Genomic DNA, 13,799 nt, shown 5'->3' with positions numbered 1-13,799 from the left:
CAAATTCCTACGGAAGCATGATTTACAATGCAAATCAACAACACACATGTTCCCCAGCGATTACAAATCATCTACAAATCCTAAATCACACCACACTATTTCAAAATTTTCATATAAATTTTGAATCCAAGCAAAACTAGGATTCCACCCAAACTTGCACAAATATGAGAAAATGTGAAGAATTTTTCGGATAAAAATAAGGGGATCAAAGGAGATTACCTTTCATGAGGGATTGGGGCAAAAATCCACGGAGGTAATCTTCAGATCGAAATGATTTGTAGAGGAGATTGAGAGGCAGAGGGAGAAAGCCGCGACCGACTCTCTTTATTCCTGGGAGGAATGAGTGGAGTGGGAGAGGGCCGGCCCGCGGCGGTTAGTAACTGAAATTGTAGCGTCTTTGGGCCAGGCGCTACACTAGGTAGTATAGCGCCTTTGATCTAGACGCTACTTAATCGGGGTGGGCCCCGGCCTCGCCCCGAGGTTTCATGCTAGCGAATCGTGTAGCGCTTGTAAAGCGAACGCTAAGCAATGTAGTGTAGTATCGATGTGTCGGGTTTTCCGAAAGGGTTAGCTAGGTGAAATCTTTTTAGCCACACTTTATTCTGTGAGTTTCTTTCACATCGAGGTCATTTTTATCCATTTTGCCTGCCGGCTTCGTGGTCGCTTCGCTTCCTGCTCCCACCTCCGCAATAATCTTCTTCCTTCGTGCGGCGGGAGCGACGCGGGCAGCCCAGAAAACGCTACACGAGCAGCCACCACCGGCCAGGCCACCAGCGCAGCCCTCGCCTACAAGAACACCACCCCCCCACCCCACCCTAACCTTGATGGCTATTTCCTCTTAGCTCTCCCACTCAGCATCTCGTCTTCCTTCTCCTTCTCTTCTTCCTCTCTTCCGTTCCGCGTAGACTGACCCAAGGAGCGGTCGGATGGGTAAACGGGAGGCGCTCGTCGCTATTGCGGTCGTGGCGGTATTTCTCGCGGCGTCGGCCGGGAAAGTGGACGCAGCTAAGGCGGCGGCCAAGGGGAAGTACCGAGCGCTGTTCAACTTCGGGGACTCACTGGCTGATGTTGGCAATCTTCTGATAGCAAACGGCGTCTCAGACAACCTCACCACCGCGAGGCTGCCTTACGGGCAGACCTACTTCGGCAAACCCACCGGCCGGTGCTCCGACGGCCGCCTAGTCATCGACCACCTGGGTGAGTGCCCGGTTTGATTTGGTTTTTTCTTGCTTGCTTTTCTTGATTCCTCCGAGATTCGGTCCTGATGGGTTTCCTGCGCTTGGTCGGTTATTGCAGCGCAAGAATTCGGGTTGTCGCTGCTGCCGCCGTCCAAGGCCAATCACTCGGACTTCAAGCACGGGGCCAACTTTGCCATCACCGGCGCGACGGCGCTCGATACGCCCTACTTCGAAGCTAGGGGCCTCGGTGCGGTCGTCTGGAACTCCGGTGCCCTCATGACCCAAATCCAGTGGTTCCGTGATCTGAAGCCTTCCTTCTGCAACTCCACCAAGGGTAAATGTCTAAATCCCACCTTTGCAGCTATGTAGGTGGTTGATTGTGAAATAATTGGGAATTTGCTTGTGAACCTTTCGTTCTCGTGATGTTTTTGCAGAAGAATGCAAGGAATTCTATGCCAACTCGCTGTTCGTTGTTGGCGAGTTTGGTGGCAACGACTACAATGCGCCCCTATTTGCAGGCAAGGGCCTTACAGAGGCCTACAAGTTCATGCCGGATGTCATCCAGGGCATCTCCGACGGCATCGAGGTAGTGATTGCTTCCTTGAGTTATTTGTTCGCTGTCACATCGAATGTACTCTCACCTTTAATTGTTCATGTATGGTGCAGGAATTGATCGCTGAGGGGGCAGTAGATCTTATTGTGCCAGGGGTGATGCCCACTGGGTGCTTTCCCGTGTACTTGAACATGCTCGATATGCCAGCCCACGAGTATGGCTCCCGGAGCGGGTGCATCCGTCAGTACAACACGTTCTCATGGGTGCACAATGCACATCTCAAGAGAGCACTAGAGAAGCTCCGGCCCAAGTACCCCAATGTGCGGATCATATACGGCGACTACTACACACCAGTTGTCCAGTTCATTCTTCAACCTGAGAAGTTTGGTTAGTTCTCAAACACTGAACTGTTAACTTTTGCCATAGCTAACTCCGGAAGCATCGGAATTCAGTGATTTGCAAATTGGTTGTATGCATATATTCATATCCTTGCTTAACAGATACAGCACTACTGAAATTGGCTTTCCTTAGCTAAGAGTTCTGTTTTTTGTTCTTAGTGATGTAATTACCGCAGATGGATCTTAGTGTGCATATGCTTTTCTCTCTCTGGTGTAAAGTCAACTGTTACCCAGTCAGCGATTTCCCTCCATTCACCTTGAAAGGCACACAATATATAAAATTAGTAGTTCAGATCCGGGCAGAGAGCAAGAAGTTCTTTAGCCTTCTATAGTAGATTGGAGCACATAGCATAAGACTAAAAATGGTGAACACAACTTGCAGCCACAAAGCACCTTGCTCAAGTTTAGAGTATATTAGAAGCAAGGTTACTAATCCCATGCTCTAGGATCATTTATCTAGTCTGTAAAAGGGTACTAGCTATCACTTCGGTTAGTACTACTACAGAGCTTACCCAATTGCTAGTTTTCTGGTTTAGTGGTCATGTCGGGCTAATAGTTAGGACGGTTCCATTATGTACTCCAATCAGAACTTATACTACCTGCCATACTGTCACCTAGATTAAGGGAGTCATTTTTACATTTAGTCTTTTACACTGTTGTTTATGGGTTGTACAAGCCACTGTAATATCCTTGTAACCTTAACTCAAAACACATATGTACTCCATGTACAAGCACATGTTTTCTATTATTACAACGTCACTTTTTTAACTGTGTATAGTTCTCCCAATGTTGTTAATATAGGTACTCCTTCCGTCCCAGTGGCGGACCCAGGAATAAAATGAAGGGTGTGCACACTCTAATTTTTTTCCTACCTAATCCAAGTCGCATACAAAATATTGCAAAAGAATAACATAAAGAGCTCAATTCAAATCTCTCACCAACTTAGTTCACAAAATATATATCACATATGCTCAATTACAATACAAATAGTCTTATATGAAAGAAACACAAGTAGACAATTACATCACTAGTTAAACAGTTGCAGCATGTGGCTCTTCCGGACTCCAGAGACCGGACCCGGAGCGGCTACAGCGGTTGGGAGTAAAGATGGGAGGCAGGCACCGTCGCATGCTTGCTCCGATCAAGAAGGTGAACGTCAGCGCGTCGCTGCGTCCTGGAAGGAGGCAAGGAGGGTCCGAGCGGCAACGCGTCCTGGTGGCTGGTGGTGGACTGGCGGCTGGCGGCGGCGCGGCCCGATGGAAGGAGTCGAGCTCCCGAGCGCAGTAGGATGGATTAGAGCATCTACATCCAGACGCCCCAAACCCGCCTCAAACGTTTGGGCGGACGAGCTGGTCACGAAAATTAGACTCAGACGGGCTCCTCAAACGGGTCCTAAACGCCCGCGCTGACCGTCACCCCTCATATGCATCCCAAACATGGGATGGATATGGTGCCACCTAGGCATGTCCGCCAAGTCGAACGGACATCGGGGTCCCATGCCGAATCGCCCGGAAACCCTGGAGTCCATCCAAGATGAGGCCTATGTGGAGGCCAGCTGGCGGTTCATCCGGCAGGAACGGGTGGTGACCGACTCACTCTTCAACAAGGTCTAAGCGGAGATGGATGCGGTGGTTGGCGCGGAGGAGCCGGAGGAGTCGCATGAGCCGGAGGAGTCGCATGAGCCGGAGGAGTCGCATGAGCCGGAGTTGCGGCTTCCGCCCATTTACCCGGGATCGGGCACAGAGATGGTGCACATCTCCGACGAGGACTAGGCTAGTTGATCTACGTAGTACGTAAGATTGTTTTTCTTTGCATACTTTTATTTGGATTTAAGATTTCCAATATGAGGTATTCGGATGTAGATAAGGAAATTTGAGGCTTGACCGGTCAGTGTCCGCAAACGCGACCGGATGCGTCCACGTGCGTTTGGGGGCCCGGATTTGCATGTTCCGGCCGTAGATGCTCTTAGGCCTTGTACAATGCAAGGTGCTTGGAGAAATAAACCAGGCTTTCATTAAGCATGAATGCTTATTTGTACAGGGCAGACGCTTAATTAGGCGTCTCTTCTATAGAAATAGGCACCGGTTCTCCGGTGCTTCAAAAAACCCGATTTATTTTTCTAAGCACTTCCCCGAGCACCTGCCATTGTGCAAGGCCTTAGGCTGCTCTGCTACCCAGTGCCTGACCCTGGCTGTCTCTTCTTGCGGGCTCAACCGCTCATGTGAAGTGGGCTCGGCTTGTGCTGTTTGATTTAAAAAAAAAACTATATCGAAAAAATAAAATTCTCAAATATCTGGGTGTGCCACGGCACACCTTGCACACACACTGGGTACGCTCATGCTCCGTCCCATAATATAAGAGTGTTTTTTACACTAGTGTAGTGTCAAAAACGCTCTTATATTATGGTAGTATTTCACAATGGAAAAAGTGTGTACCAAGTACAGTTTGTCACATACTAGTCCTTATCTGGTAGTATTTCACAATGGAAAAAGTGTGTACCAAGTACAGTTTGTCACATACTAGTCCTTATCTCTGGCCGCATAAGCGCACATGCATCCATATCCTGCAGTGATGACCACATAAGGATTGAAGCCGTAGCCCTGTAGATAATGTGCAAGAAATTAGGAGTAGATGATCTGTTAAAACACACACACACACAGTCACTCTGGCAATTCCATATTGCCCTGGAATGACACAAACTCCCACACGAATTTTGGCCCTTCAGCTTATGGTGAAAACCACCCAACCAGTTTCCAAACAAATTTGGAATACCAGTTGGTGCACCAGATACCATTAGTAAACATCCATAACAAAAATAAATGATGAATTGTCTCCTGATCACAAAAACAAGATTTTCTTGTCTACCATGCCAGTTATGCTTAGCAACGTTATCTTTGGTAAGAACTACCGTCCTGTGCAAAAACGTCATTACAACTTTGATCTTGGAACGTTTTCCAAATATGTTTTCTGCAAAAAATAGGTCCAGAATCCGCCAAGAATAGAAGCCGCCGAATCTTCTTTTCTTAACACAATACTATACAGGGTCGATTATTGTAGAGCTAATGGAGTGTCATCCAACCACCCGTCTTCCCAAAAACTCGGCAATTGGCCGTCACCAACCTTAAAGGAACCTCTCTTAAAAAAGGATGACTTGGTAGGCTTAGCATCTTCTTGGGGTGATGTTTTGGAATTCAGGTATTTGTTATGCAACTACTCTTGCCACACCTTCCTCTTAACTAGCTTATACAACCATTTGCTGAGTAAGCACTTGGTTTTGAGTTAGTGGGTTTCAATGCCCAATCAACCTTGATCCTTAGGCCTACACAAAATGTCCCATTAGCAAGTTTGTACTTCCGTTTCTGCTCCTTGCATTGTGAGAAGAACCTAGATCGATAAAAGTCTAGCCTTTTCAACGCCCCTTTGGGTATTTCAAAAACCATAGCACGAACATCGGTAGACTAGAAAGGGCAGTGTTATTGAGGGTAAGTCTCCCTCCATATCACAAAAGCTTACTCTTCAGCCTGCTGAGCATCTTTTCGAAGCGGTCTTCATTAATTTTCCATTCCTTGTTGGTGAGCTTACGGTAATGAACAAGAGTCCTGAGGTACATAAACGGAAGGGATCCTACCTCACGGCCAAACAGTTGCCCGTACTGACTCTCCTCTTGGCCTTACCAAAATAGAAGAGCTCTCTTTTGTGGAAATTAATTTTGAGACTCGAAAGTTATTTGAAAACACACTAGATCAACTTCATATTAATCACCTTTTGAAGGTCAAGTTCCATAAAAATGACCGTGTCATCCGCATGCTGGAGGATATACACACCTCCATCAACCAGATGCGGAATAAGGCCCCCAACCTGATCATACTCTTCAGCCCTTGCTATGAGAATAGCCAACATGTCTGTTAGAGTTGTGTCGAATATAGTGTACAAGGTAGGTTACAGTTGGACTTGTAGTTCTATTGTGTTTAGATAGGATATGGAATCGTGTCCTAGTAGGACACTTGTATCCTAGGCCTCTCATATATAGCGAGGGTAGACACACGATGTAACCTATGCCAACATAATAGCACAGGCACGAGGGGGAGCCGGCGGCGTGTGCCGGCGCCCGGGTGGCCGGTGTGCGATATTGTGACGGTGTCACGGGGAGGAGCGCCCGTAGTCAGGCCCCGGGGATGTAGCCATATCGGTGAACCTCGTTAACAAATGTCGGTGTCGTGCTCGTGTGATTGCTTGGTCCTCGGATGATCGACAGAGCGCCTCGAATTTATTCTAACAAGTGGTATCATGAGCAAGGTTGCAAGATCAAGAGGTTGACGGTGTTGATCTAGAGGATGGTGTCGAAAAGTTGATCTCTCTAGGGAGTTCATCAGCAGATTGGATATAGTCGAGACAGCGAGGTGATCCCAGGATTGCTATGAGTAGTCGACGGAAAATCAATCTGGTGCAGTTCAGAGCAGTACTTTTTCGCTGAAATCTAAGCAATTGAAGCAGACAGCGATGACAGTAGCTATGAGCAGATCGGGGAGATCGGGACGCACAAGTACGAGGCCTACGCGGATCGGGTGCAGCAGCGGAGTCCGGCTCAGGACGGTGGCTGGTGTTCTAGTCGATTAGGGTCTAGCTGAGACGGCGAGACCGATCGTGGCACGGAGCAAAGCCCAGGTAGGCGTGCGTGCAGTCTAGCAGCGGCAGGCAACAGGGACCAAGTGCGCGGGCGCAATGCTTAACTGGAGCTGGCGCGAGGGCATGCAGGGCAGAGCGTAGCAAGTGGGCGTGCGTCAGTGTAGCTGTAGCTACGTGCATGTGATTTGTTTGTGAAAAAAAGGGCAGTCTGCATCAGTATGGTAATTGACGTTAGCATGGACAGCAATTGGATTAAAAAAAAGGAGCATTGGGAGGTGTGGCGGCACACTTGGTGCAGTCACGAGAGCTTCCATGGAAGCAGTTTTCTGATGCATTGCTAATTGCGTACGGTGTTTTACCAGGAGTTTAGCAGATTGGCAACGTGCATATATGGTTCAGAGGAGCCTAGAAGTGCATCCTGAAGGTCATGCATACACATGGCGTCCAAGACGTGCACATATGTGCGAGGGGTCATGGTGCAGGGTGGAGCATGGTTGCAGTCGGATATGTTCGGCTGGGTCAGACTTGTCGGTCTGACGGATCGATGCAAGTCGGTTGGTATAGAAGACGGTGGTGAGATCGGCGGCGACGACATAGGAGCGTGATGCCGTTGGTGACCGACTTCTGGGCGTGGAAACACGTGGCGCAGGCCTGAGGGCTTGTGTGGCTTCGACAGACTATGGCGCGGGGTTGATTCAAGATGGCGTATGCATGTGAGCTTGAAGTTAACGGGGGCGCAGGGGTGGATTGATCATCTACCATGGAGTCTTGTTGAAGGTGGAGCTGGATTGAGGGGCTACGGCGTAAGTGCATAGGGAGTCGAAGCCTATTCAACTGGAGAAAAGCGAGTGACACGTAATTCAGACTGGAGCCCAGTGGTTTGATGGAAACGTGAAACTCGTCATCGGTCGGTGATGATTGGTGGTACTCTGTAGTGGGGTTGAGTGGTGTGGGTTCACGACCCTTGAGACTCGATCAGGACAGCAGAGGCTCGACGCGGTAATAGCGGCGAGGCGTGCGGTACGCACGGGGCATGGAGACGGGCCAAGGCTCTGGTGGTCATACATGTGGTGAGACAACTGCGAATTTGACTCGGGATGACTACAAGCAACGGTGAAACTCGTTCATGTTTCAGACAGGCGGTCAAGAAAGGAGCGGTGATGATGAGTTCAGGTAACTCTTATGTGTGACACCCAATATGTGAGTTGTTCACTTTCACGCACGTCAGTGATCAGTGTGTGATGGCGTTGGACGGATACTCTGGAAATTGGGAGCACAAATGGAGTAACAAGGAACTTAATTTTACTCGAGTGTTGACTGTGGTCAAGAAAAGAAGGGACTACAAGTTGCAGGTGGAGTCATATGGAGTCTTTGGAGTAGCAGCGGTACTCATGGGATAAGCTCAAGTCCAATGTACATGAAAGTTTGAGACATGGACAAATTCAAGGTGGTGGAGAATATTCGCCAAGGTGGAGTTTGTTAGAGTTGTGTCGAATATAGTGTACAAGGTAGGTTACAGTTGGACTTGTAGTTGTATTGTGTTTAGATAGGATATGAAATCGTGTCCTAGTAGGACACTTGTATCCTAGGCCTCTCATATATAGCGAGGGTAGACACACGATGTAACCTATGCCAACATAATATCACAGGCAGGCAGGGGGAGCCGGCGGTGTGTGCCGGCGCCCGGGTGGCCGGTGTGCGGTATTGTGACGGTGTCACGGGGAGGAGCGCCCGTAGTCAGGCCCCGGGGATGTAGCCATATCGGTGAACCTCGTTAACAAATCTCGGTGTTGTGCTCGTGTGATTGCTTGGTCGTTGGATGATTGACGGAGCGCCTCGCATTTATTCTAACAATGTCCGCCACAATATTAAATAAAATTGGAGACATGGGGTTACCTTGCCTCAATCCCTTTTGGGTCTGGAAATAATGATCAATGTCATTATTGACCTTGACCGCAACACTCCCGCCATGAACGTAAGAAGCCACTTGTTGCCTCCATTGAGACGTAAAACCTTTAATGCGAAGGGCTTGTTGAAGAATATACCACTTTGTCGTAGGCCTTTCCAAAGTCCACCTTAAAGATAACTCCATCGAGTTTCTTAGTGTGGAGCTCATGGATTGTCTGATGAAGGACAGCTACTCCCTCAAGAATATGACTTTATTTTGTCATAGGCCTTACCAGAGTCCATCTTAAAGATAACTCCATCGAGTTTCTTAGTGTGGAGCTCATGGATCGTCTCATGAAGGACGACCACTCCCTCAAGAATATTGCGACCAGTCATAAAGGCAATCTGCGTTGGTTGTACGACTGTATGAGCAATAGTAGAAAATCTATTAGTGCCCACCTTTGTGAAGATTTTAAAACTGACGTTCTGCAAGCATATGGGTCTAAATTGCTCAATCCGAACAACATCCACTTTCTTGGGTAAAGGCACGATAATTCCAAAGTTGAGACAAAATAATGAAAGATCATCATTGTGTGAGTCCTCAAACATGGAAGATCACCCTTAATGATCCCCAAACATCTCTAATAGAACTCGGCGGGGAACCCCAACGCTTTATTACGCTCAATATGAGATATGACCTCAAAAACTTCCTTCTGCGGAAAGGCGTTGCCCCATAAACAGCCAGAAGAGCCCATGAGAAGCCATTACTTCTTGAGTGAACATGAAACTTGACCACAAAGTCACCAACCTCCATATTCAGAACCTCAAGTTAGTATTATTCGCACCTAACAAAATGCCCCTAGACCTTCCCCTCGGGGGTAAGAAAACCACGAAAAATCAACACCATCACGTAAGAAGTCCAAAAAAGGCGTGGCAAAATTCGAATGACCAATCACCAGAGTGGTGAAGTCCAAAGTCTATTCTCTAGAAGTATCCGAAAAACCGTCTTTTAGCCAAGTCCCGAAGACGTATGCTATTCCAAAAGATACCTCTCATTCGTCATGAATTTCTTTTTTCTTTTGACCTTTTAACGGCTACTGCGACACACCGCAGAAAGATCATATTGCTTCTTAGTGCGGGTGCGACGGACCTTCTGAGGTACATGACTCTCTGGTACCTTATCCTCAGGATTGTGGTCCTCACACAAATCTTAGATCACCGGAATAAACACGGTAGAAACATCTATGAATTGCATAGCTGATCCATCTTTTTTGGTGGTCCACCTTCGCTTCCATCTGTTGCTTGCTCAACTTGTTGGCAGTTAACTTTGTTATGCTTTATGCTTGTATTTTTTTTCCCGAAAAGATGCTTGTATCTTTATTAGTTTAGAGTATTGGTTGGTGGTGCAGTTTCTTGATAGATGTCCCTGTGATAACTAGATAACTTGTACTCATCATCTAGAATTTCCATTTCAGTGTCTTGGGGTTTCTGTCTCAACTACTAGAAAGTATGCAGATGCTCTATTGTTGATGATAATGGCACAATGCAGGGCCTAACCATTTCCGCTTTGCAATTCAGGATTTTACATGCAGTTACCTAGGGCATGTTGTGGGTCTCCTGGGTCTGTTGCCAAAGCCGTTTACAACTTCAATCTCACAGCCAAATGTGGGGAGCCTGGTGCCACTGCTTGCGCTCATCCATCGACCCATTGGAGCTGGGACGGTATTCACTTGACGGAGGCTGCTTATGGTCATATCGCCAGGGGTTGGTTATATGGCCCTTTTGCAGACCAACCGATTGTTCAGTCCCCGTAGTCTACCTCTACTGTTGCACTTGTAGAGCGTCTGAAAATGGTGCACTAAATTGGAGCCGGAAAAGTTCTTCCATAAAGTTCCAATGTTCAATACGTGTATATTTTTATTTGATTGAATTCATTGCAAGCGGGGTACAAAGGTAAAATAGGGGATGCCAGAAGAATGACTTTCTCAAAAAAACTGTGAGGTGGTATAAATGTAAAATTTAGTGAACACCTCGATTACGAATATTGCATCTGGGAAGTATGACAGTGATAGTATTTTTGAGTGGCTTCTGATTTCCCCACGTGTGGCATATTTTGTGCTTTGCTGCGACGAGATGTTTCCTCTGATGTTAATTTTGACTGAATGGTTTAAGGAAGATTATTGACTAACGATTATTGTTAGTTACATATGGTATTGAAGAATATGAAAGATTTTACTGTCGTGGCAACGTTTTTATGTTCCTTTTGGTATCATGCCGTTGGATACTGTGTAGGCCACGTGCATGCCGGCCATTGGCTAGGCCACATCACGAGGGGGCCGTGGGCGCGGCTGGCTCACGGGCGCCTCTATCAGCTTGCTGTCGACCGATTGGCTAGCTGCTGGTCGATAGGGTGCGGACCCCACACCAGCTGGCTTCTTTCTCCTTTCCCCTTCTCCTTCTCCCACTCCCACAATAGCTCTTTGTTCTTTCTTTCTCCTCTTTCTTACACAAAATACCTTCAATTTCTACACCAAAATGAGCCTTTTTTTTACGGATTTGGCACCGTGAATGGGTTCTACATGGTTAGGGGAGCCAAGGGAGACCTTGATCTACTGACGGGTAGCTCGTGGTGGTCGTGGTTAGCATTTTATTGGAGCTTTCTTTTAGCACATTGGTGGAGGTTGTGGCGACGGTGGAAGTGGTGGTGGTGGTGAAGTTGGGGTAGTGTGACGGAGGTGGTGGAGGTGAAGCTCCCGCAGTTTGGTGGAGTCTCCGGCTCCAGTTCCGGTGGTTGAAGGCCGCCGTTTGTCGTTCGCTCGTACGCTTCAAGGGTATATTTCAACACACATTTTATCTTCTGTAGTTGCTCCGATAGTATTCGGTAATATATTTCGATGTGAAATAAATTAGGTGTACGATTATTGTTATTTGCTACGGTAGTATTCGTAAATATATTTAGATGTTTAGATGTCAACTATTTAGTTGTCTGAAAATTTGAAATTGCTTCGGTAATATTTTGTACTATATGTGGATGTCAAATATTTAGGTGTGTCAGTATTTGGAATTGCTCTGGTAACTTTCGTATTATATGTAGATGTCAAATATTTAAATCTGGTAATATTTGTCAATATTTGTAGTTGCTCCAACAAATATTCGTAATATATTTGTAGGTGTGTGAATTTTTTAGTTCCTTCGTTAATATTATGTAATATATATACATGTCAAATATTTAGTAGTGCAGATATTTTAAGTTGTTGTTTAATACTTGTCTGTCGTTGTTGAATTTTTTTAGGAGAGCCGAGATGTCTGATGTAGTGAAGTTTATATTTTACTACGGTCCAGGTACTGTCCAAACAACTGAGATGTGAGCTGATCTGAGTGAATTTAGCGACCACGATCCCAATGGACCGAGTCTCCGTGCTTAAATGTCATCACTAGATCGGTAATGCTGATACACACAATACTCGAGGAATTATAACAAAGTTCAATTACACACTTATTACATCGAGTCCTCAAAAAGAGTGAAGGCCATCTAAACTAAATAACTGGAGAAGCTTCGAAGGTAAATGAGTCCATCAACTCCAACGGCATAGCTGAGTGCACGACAACGACCTATCGCACCTTATTCATCGTCTGAGTAGTCTGCAACATGAGACATTGCAGCCGTGTAGGTCAGCACATTGCATATGCTAGCAGAGTTACACTGTAAAGCAATGAATGCAAGAACTATATCTAAATGCAATATTTGGCTGATGGAGGCTCTAAGTTTATGATTTTGCATAAAGCTAGTTTTTCCCTACGACAAAGGAATAAATTTGTTTACTACTCCCAAGTTGTACCAAATATTTGAGAAGGTTCCTCCAACTCAAATCCCAATTAAACAAGTATCATCATTAAACCCAATTCAATTAATTAAAGAGTGATGAGATCAACAATAATATCCAATTCCAGATACTCAAGATGTCCATAACCAGGGACACGGCTAACCATGATTAGTTTATACACTCTGCAGAGGTTGCACACTTTCCCCACAAGACTCGACCGCATCCATGATCGGAAGATCAAGACATAGTCTTTCTGAAGCATTAACTCTCTAATCCGGGCAAACCGGTACACCACTTTCCCCTGCATCTGCTAGTTCACCTCTACGAGAGCTCATACAACTTGCTTAACTATGCCAGAGCCCATAATGGCTTGTGGCTGCACACGGAAGTTTCTAGTCATGAAATATCCTATGATCCCTTTGAGCCTGGGTGGCGAACCGAGGAAAAAAAATCACACGGGTACTCCGGGATTTGCCAAATGGACAAACACTGGATTCTCCAGGTGCCCCAACCAATCCACCCAGATGTGTATTAAAGTTGCCATGTTAATGTTATCCAAGATTAATAATTCTCATAACTTCCATGTGTATCACGATCCAATCCCCGTCTACGAGCATGGCTAAGCAAAAATAGAACATAACGTATATTCTCGGGGTGATCAAAAGGTATTAGGTTCCTACCTCTAGTAGTACAACCAAACCACGTGTTCCCAATCCTACTCATGCAAATATTTGAGGGGCAAAACTAATGCATAGTAAAAACTGAGTATAGAAGAGTATGATCAAAGTGTAACTTGCCTTGCTCACGGTCTGCAAACTCTAGAGATTCGTAGTAACAAGCTTCGCACTCCGAATAATCTAGCGTATACAAACAGTAGCATACATAAGCAATCATTCAAACAGAACAGAGAGAAAATTGAGAAAAGATTCAAATAAAACTCGAAACAAGCAAACGCCTAAACTAAACAGAAAACAAACATTATTTTCATGTGGATTAGATCTTAATAGTAGGTACATGTGTTTAGCTACGATTTGCAAAAAGAATCAACTCAAACGGAGTTACGGAACTCAAAATACAAACGAAACAAGATCGATTACTAATCGGAACTAAACTCAAATTTTAAATTTTCAAAATCATGTTCAAGTTGGTTTACTGGAAAGAAGAGATCGTTACGAAGATTTAGGCGTTGGTTTTATCTAATTTGGATAAACGAGCAAAAAGTTATGCTAGTTTTTCGCAGATAGGTCCTTGGCCGAAAATAAAACTAAAAAGAAAAATCTACAGAGCGAACGCTTGCTAACAGAACCTAACATATGGGAGCGTTCACTAACAG

General features: G+C 45.9%; 1 protein-coding gene across 1 annotated transcript; it reads left to right on the top strand.

The window, feature by feature from the left end:
• Window positions 1-702: 702 nt before the first annotated feature.
• Window positions 703-10,734, top strand: LOC123137063 (GDSL esterase/lipase At5g45910). Its single transcript, XM_044556623.1, has 5 exons — window positions 703-1,197; window positions 1,297-1,512; window positions 1,613-1,764; window positions 1,845-2,118; window positions 10,221-10,734. The coding sequence occupies exons 1-5, from the start codon at window positions 927-929 to the stop codon at window positions 10,454-10,456; spliced, it is 1,149 nt and encodes a 382-aa protein (XP_044412558.1). The 5' UTR covers window positions 703-926; the 3' UTR covers window positions 10,457-10,734.
• Window positions 10,735-13,799: the final 3,065 nt, after the last annotated feature.

Source organism: Triticum aestivum, chromosome 6B, assembly GCF_018294505.1.
Source record: "Triticum aestivum cultivar Chinese Spring chromosome 6B, IWGSC CS RefSeq v2.1, whole genome shotgun sequence".
NCBI lineage: Eukaryota > Viridiplantae > Streptophyta > Magnoliopsida > Poales > Poaceae > Triticum > Triticum aestivum.
Note: the sequence above shows the minus strand (reverse complement) of the source record. Positions and strands in the feature narration are given on the sequence as shown.

Excerpts from the sequence above, each read along its gene's own strand:
- LOC123137063 (XM_044556623.1), top strand. The coding sequence starts at position 927 with ATGGGTAAACGGGAGGCGCTCGTCGCTATTGCGGTCGTGGCGGTATTT. Across the intron at positions 1,198-1,296 it reads CCTAGTCATCGACCACCTGG|CGCAAGAATTCGGGTTGTCG; the intron begins GTGAGTGCCCGG and ends CGGTTATTGCAG. Across the intron at positions 1,513-1,612 it reads CTTCTGCAACTCCACCAAGG|AAGAATGCAAGGAATTCTAT; the intron begins GTAAATGTCTAA and ends ATGTTTTTGCAG.